The sequence below is a fragment of the Pholcus phalangioides genome, unplaced genomic scaffold (assembly GCF_987345545.1).
Source record: "Pholcus phalangioides strain wild (caught in Gottingen) unplaced genomic scaffold, Ppha-v1.0 ptg000013l_1, whole genome shotgun sequence".
Lineage (NCBI taxonomy): Eukaryota > Metazoa > Arthropoda > Arachnida > Araneae > Pholcidae > Pholcus > Pholcus phalangioides.
Genome location: NW_028301606.1, coordinates 23,589,850 through 23,605,439, shown reverse-complemented (window position 1 = coordinate 23,605,439; position 15,590 = coordinate 23,589,850). Strand labels below are relative to the sequence as shown.

Sequence of the window (15,590 nt, the reverse complement as noted above, 5' to 3'; positions counted from 1 at the left end):
AAAAAAATATACCAAGCAATACTTAAATTAAGGACAGAATATTGAGAGGAAAACGTATCAAACTGTTATTTTTAAGAACATTCAGGTAATGATATTTGCATATATCTGTAAAAAAATTATATTGATTAATATTAAAATTTCATAATTTAAACATAGCATATATATATAACCTCTAATAAACAAGTTAATTAGCAAAAATGTGTATATTAACAGGAATATAAATCATGAATTCATGTCAGTCGATTCTTATTTCAGCAAACATCTCTCATAAAATACCAACAGTAATAATCTCAAAAACATAGTTGATATGTTAATCATTACCATTTTCAAATTCAGGGAATTTAATGTTCTAACATAGTATTTGTACTTCCTTCCAGAAAATGACCATACATGAAAAAAATGGATACACAATCTCTTTATGAAAAATAAAACATTCCATAACTAATAAAAGATAAACCTAATACTTCAAATGTGATGAAAAATATTTTTGTACAAAAACAATACTGCATTATCATCTTTATCTTAAATGGTTGTTATACACTGGTGTCCGTGTCCAAAATATAAGAATGACCATCAACTAAATACCACAGGATCTAATAAAAATCATCAGTTTATCTCATAAATGGACAAAATAGACAAAAGAGAAATTCATATAGCAAATCATTTGGGCTTGCCACAAAGTTTTGATATGAAGGAATAGTCACAAGCACAACATTTGGCTGATTATGCAGAGAAGACTAATTCTTTCTGAAGACTTTAATGATAATAGAAAAATTAAAATGATATACCAAGGTATAATCTCGCCTCACTAATTACAAAAACATGCATATCGTGACAAACTGTACACAAAACACGATTATAATTATCCATATCTTTATCCATGCCACATATCAACATCAAGAATAAAATAAATACCACTGTTTTTTTCATTGGTTCACACACACTGGCCATTATTCTTCCCAGAGGTTACCTTTCAGACACCAATTTATTTGGAATGAAAATATTGAGGAATGGTATGAGGAGACATGGTGGGGTTAATGGATGTAAGTTGATATGGCAATAAAATGCTCAAACATAGTCAGAATATTTGATATAACAATGCTCTTTATATAGATAACAAATCAATGCTAGATTGTGCACAAACAGTACACTGTCCAGGACTTAATCCCATTGAATAAATATAAGATATCATTGGGAGACGCACGCTGATGAAACGCCCATTTAAAAAACTGATTCTGGTTCTCCATGTTCTGTGGGAAGAGTAGACCAAATTGTCCCAGTTCATGCATATTGTATTTCATTGCTGGTAATAAATTTAATCCCAAAAGCATGCAGGGTTTTTGTTTTAAATAAAATGGTATCTTGACCTACAAGTAACTCGAGTAATTCAAGTTGCACTGGAAAAAATTTCACTGAAAGTGTAACTTGCAGGTGAATATCCAACTAATGATCATGAAATGCATACGAAACTCTCATATCTTTTTTTCAATATATTGAAGCTTACATCAATTAATGAGAACCAAGTCTAAACAGACAGTATTATAAATTTCTTATTACTTACCACTTTTGTGATTTATATGGTCTAAGAACTTACAGTACAGTATTCATTCTATAAATAAAGCTACTTTCATGCTGTATAAAATGTACAATACCTTTTAATATATTTTTTTTAATTCCAAGAATTTGAATCAAATTAATAGAGTATCTATTGTTTGAAATAATAAAATTTGATTCTCAATACAATACTGTCAGACCCACTCATAACTAAGTCAGAAAAAACAGAAATCCTTTGTTATTTGCAAACTTCCTTATGGCGTGGAATACACATGCCAATAAGCAGCATGAAAGCATACTACTTTCAAGAAAATACAACCAATAAGCATATTGGTTGTGTTCAATAGCTCAGTTAAAAATGTAACCTTAAATGTTACTACTGTGCACTAAACTTTATTTTTAAAGGGAGAGCCTACTGCTCGTCTCCTTTCCTGGTTAACGACTTATTTCGTAATACACGGTCACAGAAAAACGCCTCGCTACAATTGGTGTACAGAATAGCCGCCAACTCACATAATTTGATGTATCGGCCTAACATGTTGCATTTGAGCAAATGCTACCGGTAAGCTTATTAGTGGGGGTTCGCTCAAAAGTAGCACACTTTCATGTTGCTTAAAGCATGTGTATTCCAGGCCTATCCATACTGGCTGATAAGCAATAAGAAATTCATTATATGTGAAAATTTGTTATATCTGTGATATAACAAATGAAATCAGACTATTTTTATAATGCCATTTTCAGGAATGAATCTATTTTGGGCCAAGATATAACTGTGAAGATAGCAAAGTGATGCATCCTCGGGTTTTTGGACACCAGTACTGTCTAAAAAACATTGACAAAATTTTTTTTGCTTCCTCTGAGTAACAGTTTAAATTCTTTCTTTTGGACGAAAATTTAAGTACTTTGATTTCTGTGCATTTAGATATGCACAGCATATTTGAATTTGCATTCTAGATATGAATGCTAATTCAAAGAATCACAATGTGTGTTAGTACAATAACATCATTGATATACACAATAATTTTTTGGCATACCAAATCTCTAAAGATTGATTGAGGCTCATCTTTTTTGAAGAAAAAAACATTGTTTAAAAAGCTCAATAATATATATTTTAAAAAATTACAAAACCATACAAGCATTTGATATTTGTATAATAATACTTATATAAATTCATCGGTATGAGCAAATATGATTTTTGACTAGTTTTTCCTTTTTGTATGTCATGATACATGGGTATATTGTGCTTATGTATAAAATATAATTTAATTCAGCCCCATGAACTCAGGTAAGTCATTCAGTAACCTGATATCATGAATATCATTTACCAAATCAAACACTCTTAGGATAATAATCATCATAGAATGCATTCCACAGTATACAAAACAATACCAGTAAAATATAAATAGCTAACATGATCCATCCAACTATTTTCTCCCATTTGTGAACTTTTAAATTACGTAAGCAGTTCACGCCAACCATGAGACCTGACAGCGCTCCAGCAAAATGTGCTGCATAACTTGTTTTGGTTTCCTTCTCACTGTAACGGGTGTAGATGGCCAAGCCAACATCCATTCCACCAAACACTAATAACACCAGTAGGCGAACCCAAGCAAATGTCATTTCTTTGAAATTCTGTTAAGGAAAAAGGATATGTATGCAGCCATTACAAATTTTTGAAAACCATTTCAACAAGCACATAAAAATATTTATTCAAATCAAGATTCTTATAAAAATGTAATTTGAAAATGACAGAACTTTTATTAAAATTCACATCAATTATTTGAAATATAAATTTGACATTTCATTCTTACGATATAAAAAAAAAATAATAGACAGAATACGTTCATGGTTTCAGTCTGAAGTAATGTGTAATAGATATGTTTTGCACTATGAACGTGTTTAATGACAAGAAGTTTCAATCTCTTAAACATTTATTAATTGGAATATAAACAACTCACAATGATAACATTAGCCAAATGTGCAGAAATGAGAGCATACACTCCACCAGAAGCGCCAGCTAAAAATGTTCCCGGATCTGACAGCGATGAGCCAAGTGAACCTAAAAAAAATATTTAACGATAATGGCATGTGTAAACAAAAACTAACAATTTATCTGGTCATTCAAATTGTTTATGCACAATTATTATCTTATGCTATTTTTTTACTGTTAATATTTTTTAAATCATATTTTACTGTTGCTACTTTTTAATTGCTAAATTAAAACCAAAAGCTTAACCTTACACATTTTTATTTTACCTTTACTTATTTTATTATACAAAAATTACAGAACAGTCATTAATGAGTTAGCTAATATAAGATTACAAGAGCAAAAAAATTATCTGGCTTTTTGTCCCAAAATAGCAAAAAAAAAATTAAGAACCTCAAAGTATCATTAACTTACCACCAATAACTCCACTTAAATAAACGAGCATCACTCGCCACCATTTATGGACCATTTCTAGAGGAAGTCCCAAAATCAGTTGTACTAGCAAGTTGAAAAATATGTGAACGAACCTATTTAAAATTAAATTTTAATTTTAAATATGAAGGAAATAAAAAAATAATGAATTATAGTGATATTTGATATTAATTATTTCCATATCTGACTGGGTTTATATCAATACTAGGGGGCTCTGCCGCCTTTGACAGCCAACCCCTCCCCCTTTTCTCTTCACAGCATATCTTGTTTATTTCGTCCCACTTCATCAGCGTGCTATGGAAAGGGACGCGTGAAAGCACCAGCTTACTGAAGAAGCGAATTTCACAATAATAAAGCAACAAAAAACAAATATGATTCATCAAGTAACCCCAGAAAACTTCCCCCATGGGGGTTCCCAGACTCCAATTCGCTGAATTTTAGTGGGGGCCCTGACTGGATTTATCTCGGGCTACCAAAGTGTTGCAAATTTTACAATGTTAAACAAAAATCAATGAAATTCATCCAGGGACACCCGAAATGAAAAAATTGAAACCTGTCAACTTTTTCATGGGCCCCCCAACTTGAGGCTTGTCGGACATTTCCCCCCCCCCCCCCGTGAGGAGCCACGAAAATTTCATTTTTATCAATTTTACAATGAATAAAATCCAGGGCTCACATCCAGTAGCAGGGATCCAATACGCAGATTTTTAGTGGGGCCCCACGCTGACTTCATCTCATGCTTCCTTGAAACCTTTTAACTTCTCGATGAAGGTATATGTGCAATCCCCCCGGGTACCCCGACCCTGTGCGTCAGGAGCACTGGTGATATATGTATATTATACGTATACATACCTCTCGGCATGACCCCCCCCCCCCCACCACAAGGGTAGAGCTGACAGGGGCCGGAACGTTTCTTATCACTTTTTGATATTTTCACACTATAAATTAACCACAGAGGGGCTCGTGAAAAAGCTGGTTTGGGGGCTTGCCATCTATTTCGGCCTAGGGCCCTGCTGTAGGATGTGGGAGCTTCTTGGTACATGAACATGACCTTGTCCTATATGCAAGAGTTAAATGAAAACTTGACCCAAAATCGTAACCGATTTCCATAACACAAAAAGTAACAGATTTTTGTTACACAAAAACGTCACAGACTTCCATTACATAAAATTGTCACTGATTTTTGCTGCTTAGAAACGGGCCCTTTTCAAGTTTGTGATTTTATATTATACAGTAGATTTATAAAATTTTTCCCATTCATATTACAAAAATATCTGGTTTTATTGTAAAATTTGGTATAGGTTAGCATGGAACTTGGCTAAAATTACAAAAAAGTTGGTTTGAATCAACCAGCATTTTGAAGAGAACTTGCTAAAATCTAACACTCATTTCAGTGAGATTTTACTAAAAAAAATGTTATAAGCACTTACTTACCCAGCATGAATAAACATATATGTAGCATATCGCCAAACTTCATATCGTTGGTGAGGATCATATATCAGAGGGCTTTCAAAAGGGACTGGACCAGAAGCACTCAATTCGCCATATAAGACGCAATAATAAATAAAAACGATCACCTGCAGAATACAAATTATGAAACCAAATAAATTTCTTTCAGGCTAAGATCATAACACTAATTAGTTCGAGATTCACACAATAAAGTTCCACCACATCAACAAATGTCATAGTGAAAAGTAATTGAGAGCTTAAGAAGGGGGAAAATTATGATAAGGTCTCGCATTAGCATAACTGAGGATTTGTCCAATTCCAGGGGGCAAGTTGTCACGACAACTGAAAAATATGCATTGGTGCCTATTTTTTTCAATGTGTGATGATTAAATTTGAGTCTGAAGACAATACAATACTTTCAAAATTTCTGTCACCATTTTCACCAACAAGGTAAAAGGTTATTAAGTCTTTAAAAAATTAATTTCGGCAGTTTTCTTGAAAAAAAATTGGCTGGAACCTAATTCTTTTTTCGATTCGCTAAGCCCTGGTATAACCTGTAAAAGTTTTTCAAAGTTGTTTGTCTTAAATTAAGAGTTTCTTTATTTTTACCTTGGGGCTGTATTTGAGCCAAGTTATGCTATAATCAATTTCACGCTTTGCATTGCCAAATAGCTGGACCAGGGTTTCAGCTACAGTCGCATTTTTTGCAAAATGCAAAAGAAGTAGTAGCCACTTTCGCAAAAATGCGTACAGGACGTAAGAAACGAGTAGACTTCCAACCATCAATCATTACAATAGCATTGTAGCATTTTGCTAAAGCTTTTCCCTCCATTTTCGCTTTTTTGTGAAAGGAATTTTTTATCCAGCTTAAACTCTGAGCTGGACTTTTATTCCCCCCCCCCCCTCCTCCATATTTAATAAAAAATTAGTTACTTTAGATTGAAATCCTTAAATTTTACATGCCAATGAAATAAATTTTTAACTTCAGAAACATAAAATCAGATTTTTATTACCTCTACCAAGCTGATAAGAATCATAAATATAGGTGGTGGGACACAGCTATACTCTTCTAAGTATTTTCGCACAGTTATGGCTCTTTGTGATTGAGGAACAACAGCAAGTGCAGCGAAACGAACAAGACGTTGAAACTTAGGTCTAGCCACACCAAGTTCTCGAGCATACACCTATTTATGGAAGAATATAAGAAAAAATACGTAAACAATTATAAGAGAAAAAGTTCTAGAACATATTGCTTGAACATATTTATAACTTTAATGATCATAAATAGAATTTTATGTCATAAAATCATTTGTGTATTCATTATGGACCATTATCATTTTAAGTTATTGTAGATCAAAGAAAAAAAATATGGATTTCCTCTTATATTAAATGAAATACAGTCGAATCCCACTTTAGTGAATACCGTTATAGTGAAAAAATCTTGTTTTAATGAAAAATTTTTTAATCCCTCAGATAATTTTTAATAGAAACAATGTAAAAATCTGGAATTCCTTCATAACAAAATTTCGTTGTAACGAAGCGATTTCTCTGGTCTCTTGGAGTTCGTTTTATAACAGGATTCAACCGTATTTTTCATTTTAGGCACTTCTATAACTTGGTAGATAGGCTAAACATTGTTAGGAGAAGAAATACAAGAAAATAAAAAGGTTACCAGAGTGAGACCAAGACAATATTTTTAATATACATATCATCAATTTTTACAGTGCAAAACCTGTTGCAACAATTTAATGCAGGGGTGCACAATTTTTCAATCCATGGGCCAGATATGTGGTATTTCTACAACTCACCAGACCAGAAACTGAAAAATATAAGGTGATCATATGACCAGTATTTTATGTGACATTCTTGTAATTTTGGCTGTACTGACTTGTGTGTAATTTTTCTTGATTTTCAACAGATTTTAGATTTCAACTGAAATCTAGGATTGAGATTATAAGCATATGATAAATTATAAAAAATTAAGGTTATGATTATATAATTATCACAATTACAGTTATAGATAAATATAATTTCATATATTTGTTCAAACATGTATGTTTTAATTTTGATGAATTACATTTTAATCAACTGTGTGTTGTAGTAGACCTTTGTTTCTAGCTATTGGCAATTTTTCAGCGATTTTAATGGTAGTTGGCAACTTCACTCATCTTTGACAATTATTTTTACTATAATTAGCAACTTTATTTCCCTTTTGATAATCTTGACTATAATTAGCAACTTTACTTCGCTCTTGACATTTTTTAGCAATAATTGGCAATGGCCCATATATATCCCTATTCCCCCGTATTTTTAAGAAGGAAATATGGTCAGTCTTTACTACTACTTTTTTTACTGAAACACTTTTTGTGGGCTGGATGAAACTCCTTGACTAGACGCATTTGGCCCATGGGCTGGAGGAGGTGCACCTCTGATTAAATGGGTTCAAATACTGAACTAGGGGGAAAAAAAATTGTGTATTTGTTGTTGTTTTTTTTTTCCTTCCTACTCCAAGAAAACAAATTCACAAAAAAAAAATTTATGACACTACTTACCATCCTCAAAAATTCTTCATAACAGAGTTTGCCATCATTGTTCAAATCAGCCCATTCCAGTATTTCATTGATTACTTCATCGGGAAAGTCTTTGTGAAGTTCATCTCCTGAACTTGATGACAGCATGATTTTCAGTTCACTTAGAGGAATTGAACCATCTCTATCCACATCATACTGAAAAGAGATATCCATGTAATATTAACGAAATGAACACAATTAAACTTATGTACTCTGGATACTAGAAAAACTGTGATTTTACTTCTACCCCACAGTGAAACTATTCTTTTGTTTATAAGTACCTTGACTAAGACAATAAATTTTACACAGTTTTAAATATTGTTTTCCCCTTAGAAAAATTTATGTTCTATTTTATGTGTTCCAGTTTCTCAGTCAATGATTTTGCAAAGGATTTCATGAATAGACCAACTCTCATATATTTTATTTGTCTTGAACTTATTATAAAAAATAATTACTTTTAAAATTAGGAAACACTGTAGGCTTATACAAAATAAATCTTTATTGCAGAATAATCACTTGGGGTAGTTCAATACACAAGCTTAAGTGAAATACAGTAAGCAAAGATTAAATCTGTTATAATGACAGTTCAATCACAGTTCACTATCACAAGGCAAATTGTCTCTTTCGGACTTCTCCTTATAAGCAAATTTCCATATTTTGCTTTATCAGATAATAAAATTGCAGAAAATTTCAACTTTATCTGCAATACGATGTCTTTTAGATCGCTTTTCTTCTATTATTAAAGAATAAACAGAGCTCTAATCCTGAAATTGAATTTTTGGTCTCGCATCTGATGGTTGCATTCACTTTAATGTAACTGACATGCTTATTAGTTGCATTTTTATAAAAAAAAGAACTTTAATAAAAAACTTTTATAGTGTCATCACAGCCTCAGAATAATTTTTATGAAGATCATGTGCCACGATAGCTCATCCTGTTCAATTCTTGAAGCAAGAGGAAAAACTAGCATTTTTGAGAAGTCTTTTGACATTATAGTGAATGCTTCTTAATTTTCAACTTATTATAAGGGGCCATTCAAGTATTACGTAAGCAGATTTTCAGCCATTTTTAACCCCCTCCTCCCCCCTTGTCAGCAAAACACTCACCACCACCCCGTCAGCAAAACTTCGTCAGCAGCTTAGAATACTTCATATCTTCAGAAAGGGGTGGTTGATGATGCAAGAAACCTTCAAACACCCCCCCCCCTTGTCATCTAAAGTCATCAAATCTGAAATCCCCCTCCTCAATGCTGATGTAATACTTGAATAACCCTTAACAAAATATTTGTCTTAACATTTCAGAGCTATTTGACAATCACTTGTCATAGCAAGATTCTAGTTATAACAGAATCTTACTGAATATTAGGGCTCGACAAATTGGAAAAAATCTAGGTACCAGGCAAATATTTTGGGAGCCAAGTGAGGTCTTCCCCCCCCCCCCCCCACAGCCAGTAATCATACATAGAAAACTTGAGGCACCATGTTAAGTTTTTAGTGTCCAGGCATGTGGAATTGTTCAAGCCATGCTGTATATAATAAATTCTTGGTTTTCAAAAAAATAATTATTACCGTTTTGAGAAAAAAAATAAATGGATGGAAATATGCCAGAAATGTTCAAATTCATGCCTTGGAACAGCTGGCTTTAAAATTATACATACATTTATTAGGATTTTGTCAATTTTACCTATTATTATTACTGTCCACCTAAACAATTCATTACAATTTTTACAGAAAATATATTCATGATAAGCAAGAAAAATTTGAAACTCACTTTGTCAAAGATGGGCTTCCAATGCTGTAAAAGAAAAAAAATGTACAAAAATCAACATTCGGTCTGTTATGTAAGCTTCATTACAACATAAGCAACTTGTAAAAATTGACATTAGTTTCATTCTCAAAAAAAAAAAATTTACATCTATAATCAAAATTTTGAATAGATGGAAGAAACTCCTCTACAAAGATAATCACCTATGTAATGATACTGCTCTTCGATCATGACATGCATCTTATAATGTTAATATATATTTCATCTATAATGATATCTTTTTTTCATCCCTCGAGCACTATTATATAAGAGTTTCACTGTATAATCAACACACAAACCATTTGCTCCATGGGTAAATTTATCAAACCTTGAGACTGTGTCGGAACTAAAAAGGAGGGGGGCAACTGAAAAAGCCAGCAAAATTAACAGGGTAGCAAATTTTTGGGTAACAAAAAACACTTTAATAAAAATATTGAATTTTACAGTGGAGTGGGACAGTATAATGTTTGCCCCCCCCCCCCCCCCCCGCCAGAGGATCAAACTTATGACCTTGCCTAGAGATATGTGTACGTTTTATAAAATGAATCAGAATGAAATTTGCGCCCCCTCGGGTCTAGCACTCAGGCCCCCAAGATCTGCCTGTTTCTCCCTTATTGCAGCCCTGTTTACCACACGCCAACTTCTGTCATACAGCAATTTACTACCAATCAAGTTGCATCTCTCAGAAATCTTTCTCTCCAGATAGTCATTTTATAGTTGTCTTGGATACAGAGGACTTCCGGCGAGGGCATATTGAGACACCATCAATTGGTGGTCATCTCAGATTCATGGGCGGAATACAGGGGAGGGGGGGGGGGAGACACACCTCAAAAGTGGTGTGGGCAGATCTAATGTATATGTGTATATATGATTTGACATCATAATCAACGTGCCCCCACCCCAGACTTCCAAGTCTATATCCGCCTATGCTCAGATTTAGTAGGGAAAGGGCCTATCATCTATGTCCTTCCTCGGGATCAAACCCGCAGAACTGATGGTACTCCATGGTAGTGGGTAAGCATCTCGTCACTTGCACTGAGGAAAGGGCTAGGCTGGGATCTTTGGCAGACCTGCAAATCAAACTCTTCTTGGGTCCCTCTTTAATTTATAGTGCGAAAAAACAAAAAAATATTGAAAAGCATGCTGGGTTAGAGCAGCACCTCCTACAGATAAAAGGCCTCTGCAGTGTTTGCCATAAACGTCATTCAGACTACCTAGCAAGTTTTGAAACAGCATCCTATTTCGTTTCTTCTCATTTTGACGTAGAATCTACCTGATTGGCTCACAAATACTGCATGGTGATTGGATGTGGGGTATAGAAATCGTCAATTCTGAGCCCGATCATTTCTTTTCCTCACAGAGAAGGCACGAGAAGAGAATTTTTTTCCCCTGAATATTTCTGAGGGAAAATGGATTACTTACTGACGTCACAAGCAGACTACGGAGGCCTTCTATCTCTAGGAGGTGCTAGCTGGAGTCCTGTCAACTCAACACCAGCTATAGTTATAGCTCTAATATAGCTGGTGTTGGTCAGCCCCACCCTTAAAGAGGGGAGGGGCATGTATAAAATACTTTTAATGAAACATTTCTAGCATTTCTGTGTTGGAATATGAATTGTTTGCATTCAAATTGTATATGTATTTTACACATGGTTTAAAATTTATTATTACAACTGTACATATATATACTACTGAATATTTTTTGAAGCATAAATTAACTACAAAAATTCATGTTTTAGTTAGAAAACATAATTTGAAAATATAGGCTAGTAAATCAAAAATTATGAGTACGAAATAGAAAATTAAAAATTGAGATGAAAGCAATACCCTATCCATTTCTATAGCATCATAATCTTGGCTGACCGCTCTTGACATAAAATTTCGACTGGTTTTCATGGTTATTGTAATGCTTCAGCTAGGAGAAATGAGCTTAACAGCTCACTATCCTGAACAAAAATTACTCTTACTGGACTAAAAAGTACAAATAAAAATATTTTATCACAGCTCGTAAAAGGTTATTTTATCAAACACGCTATCACTGAATCGTGAGCAATAAAAATAACTCAAATGGTAGTAAACACGACCGATATGAGGTTTGACAAGTAATGGCACCATCCGCTATGATGACATCAAAGTTTACATGACTACACCAGTCACTCCGTGGCGCCTAGACGGACGAGCGGACTCATCAACTTCCATCTTGTAGCGTCTGAACCAGTTTTTAGTTGAAAGTGACGTCAAGTCCTTTAAAAAAAGCAGAATAAAGAACAGCGATTGGTTGTAGTATTAATACTGACGTCACACTTTGCTCAAAGATGGTTGATAAATTAATCCAAAATACTTAAAAAGCTTTGGGCTTTAACCAAGCTCCATGCCTGTAACCAAGCGCTTTGCCTATAACCACCACTCAAGATAAATCTTTTGGCTTTGAAAAATCGAAATTGCGCCGCCAGCCAACCATTGAGAAGAAATATGAACTTTATTTCTCCTTTTATTATGTTATTTGATAATAAAATACAAAACTTGATATGAATGTGCCAATTTAGATTTTTTAAAAGATTTAGTCTTTTGAAAAATGTCAATTCATCAATCAGATTTTTAAGACTTTTTTAACACCTCAGACGTGAGAGACATCCATCTCTCGGCAAAAGTATGGCAGCAAGCATTTCTCTGTGATACAGTTTTTGGATTGTTATTTCAAAACGCAACTAATCAAAGCTTCTAACTAGAGATTTCAGTTTGCTAAGAACTCATGGAAAAAGATGACTATTATTCAATAGTCATGAAATGTGACTCAAAAATAAATTCAAAATATTTTGACATTTGATGCATACTTTTTCATATAAGTTGCAGATTAACTTTTTTTGTTTTTATTGTTCTTTTTTAGTGTGAGTTAATATTTCTTCAAAAAATCTTAATCTCTTCACTAAATTTAGGTTTTTATACCGTGACCATATGACCCATATTTTCTGAAACAAAATTATATTTTTCCATGGTATTTGGCTAACTAATCTTTCTAATGAAAATTCTTATTTTGTAAAATATGCTAAGAAAGCTCATTTTTAGTTTTTAATAACGAAGTATTCAACGCGAGTCATGCATCAATGAAGTGACCTGTTTTTCTTTTTAAAATATGGTCATTACAGTGTCCGCAACTCTGGCCCGCCACCATACTTGGTCTTGCTTTCAACCTCCCCCCCCCCTTTCTCTCCATGCGCATTCCCCCCCCCACCAGCGTCGTCCTTTTATTTTGATTATGATGTTATTAGTGTTTATGTATTAAATGCCTTCGATCACACACAACAGCAGTAACATGGCGTCAGCTTTGAACTGGATACCAGATACTCTTTATAACACGGCCATAGCTGCTGTTGCTGCGAACTACACCACTTATCAGAGGGAATTGCGAGTGTTCGATGGCAATGTCCTGTTTGATATCTATTACAAAGTAAGTGATCCTGTGGGTAAACACAACCTTTGCCCTCCCATAGGCCTTGGATATTATTGTTTTGATATTAGAAATTAGTTTTGATGTCAAAGAAATCATTTTTTTTTTTCGTAAATCATTCCTAGAAATTCATTCTTCTTTTACATTAATTTACCCAGTCTCAAAGAAGTTCATGATGGTGATTAAATGCCTGATATACAACTTGTGAAAAAAATTAAAATATATTTCTTATGAATTGAATGGCTGTGTTTTCATATGTGTACATGGTATCTATAAATAACTGGTTTTGTTTCAAGATTCCAATATAGGCATTGGGCATTTTGTATGGTCAGTTTTACAATTGTCTAGAAACAGTGTTATGGGGTGGGGTGGCGACATAATATAAGTGCTCAATTTGTGCCTCCAGGGCTGTTTCTGGTCATTTTTCAAGTGTAAGTGAATGCTATTTTGGTGATAAAAAAATTGTCTCTCTCCCTTCAGTTGGCGGCCTAAAATATCGTCCCCCATTCAGTTGGCGTCTTCTGCGGCCGCGTAGTTCGCAGAATTCAAGATCCGGCCCTGGGTGTTTCCCAAAGTGAGCGATATCCACCCTGGGAAGGAAATGGGATGGTCCAGGAGCAGCTGTAGAAGTTGCTGTATGGTATAGGATCCTATGTGTTAAGATTTGGGGAGGGGGAAAAAATTTGTGAGAAAAGGGGCAGTAGAATGAAAATTTTGAAAAACTTTGCTCTAAAGTGATTCTTGAAGATAGAGCATTTAAGTCACTATTCTAGCTCGCCTGGGTCTCACAATGCAGTATTTAAAATTCTGCCACTGTGGTGGTGGAGTGGTTGGAGTGATGATGCGCATCATGAAGACCCAGGTTCGAACCCCACCAGTGCACAGTGGTGATCGGCTGAAGTTAGTTTTCCATGGTTCTGAACTTCAATGTGATCCAATCACCCAGTTAGAAAGTCTCACCACAGAGAACAACAGGCCTACAATGATACAGATATTCAATCGTTACATTTTACACAATTTGAAATATAGATGGCAGCACTAAAAATTCATACAGAACACTAGATATGCACTCATATCGTTAAATATATGCATGCTCATACGGCCGTAAATCAAAGCTTCTAACTAGAGATTTCAGTTTGCTAAGAACTCATGGAAAAAGATGACTATTATTCAATAGTCATGAAATGTGACTCAAAAATAAATTCAAAATATTTTGACATTTGATGCATACTTTTTCATATAAGTTGCAGATTAACTTTTTTTGTTTTTATTGTTCTTTTTTAGTGTGAGTTAATATTTCTTCAAAAAATCTTAATCTCTTCACTAAATTTAGGTTTTTATACCGTGACCATATGACCCATATTTTCTGAAACAAAATTATATTTTTCCATGGTATTTGGCTAACTAATCTTTCTAATGAAAATTCTTATTTTGTAAAATATGCTAAGAAAGCTCATTTTTAGTTTTTAATAACGAAGTATTCAACGCGAGTCATGCATCAATGAAGTGACCTGTTTTTCTTTTTAAAATATGGTCATTACAGTGTCCGCAACTCTGGCCCGCCACCATACTTGGTCTTGCTTTCAACCTCCCCCCCCCCTTTCTCTCCATGCGCATTCCCCCCCCCACCAGCGTCGTCCTTTTATTTTGATTATGATGTTATTAGTGTTTATGTATTAAATGCCTTCGATCACACACAACAGCAGTAACATGGCGTCAGCTTTGAACTGGATACCAGATACTCTTTATAACACGGCCATAGCTGCTGTTGCTGCGAACTACACCACTTATCAGAGGGAATTGCGAGTGTTCGATGGCAATGTCCTGTTTGATATCTATTACAAAGTAAGTGATCCTGTGGGTAAACACAACCTTTGCCCTCCCATAGGCCTTGGATATTATTGTTTTGATATTAGAAATTAGTTTTGATGTCAAAGAAATCATTTTTTTTTTTCGTAAATCATTCCTAGAAATTCATTCTTCTTTTACATTAATTTACCCAGTCTCAAAGAAGTTCATGATGGTGATTAAATGCCTGATATACAACTTGTGAAAAAAATTAAAATATATTTCTTATGAATTGAATGGCTGTGTTTTCATATGTGTACATGGTATCTATAAATAACTGGTTTTGTTTCAAGATTCCAATATAGGCATTGGGCATTTTGTATGGTCAGTTTTACAATTGTCTAGAAACAGTGTTATGGGGTGGGGTGGCGACATAATATAAGTGCTCAATTTGTGCCTCCAGGGCTGTTTCTGGTCATTTTTCAAGTGTAAGTGAATGCTATTTTGGTGATAAAAAAATTGTCTCTCTCCCTTCAGTTGGCGGCCTAAAATATCGTCCC

At 34.1% G+C, this 15,590-nt stretch overlaps 1 protein-coding gene across 1 annotated transcript; it reads right to left on the bottom strand.

Annotated features, from left to right (window-relative positions):
- Positions 1-103: 103 nt before the first annotated feature.
- LOC149078810 (rhomboid-related protein 2-like) lies at positions 104-12,189 on the bottom strand. Its single transcript, XM_089240934.1, has 8 exons — positions 11,622-12,189; positions 9,763-9,786; positions 7,975-8,148; positions 6,436-6,606; positions 5,408-5,550; positions 3,956-4,068; positions 3,513-3,613; positions 104-3,186 (listed from the first exon to the last, which is right to left on the bottom strand). Exons 1-8 carry the CDS (start codon positions 11,688-11,690, stop codon positions 2,884-2,886), a joined length of 1,098 nt encoding a protein of 365 aa, XP_089097060.1. The 5' UTR covers positions 11,691-12,189; the 3' UTR covers positions 104-2,883.
- Between the last annotated feature and the right edge of the window lie 3,401 nt (positions 12,190-15,590).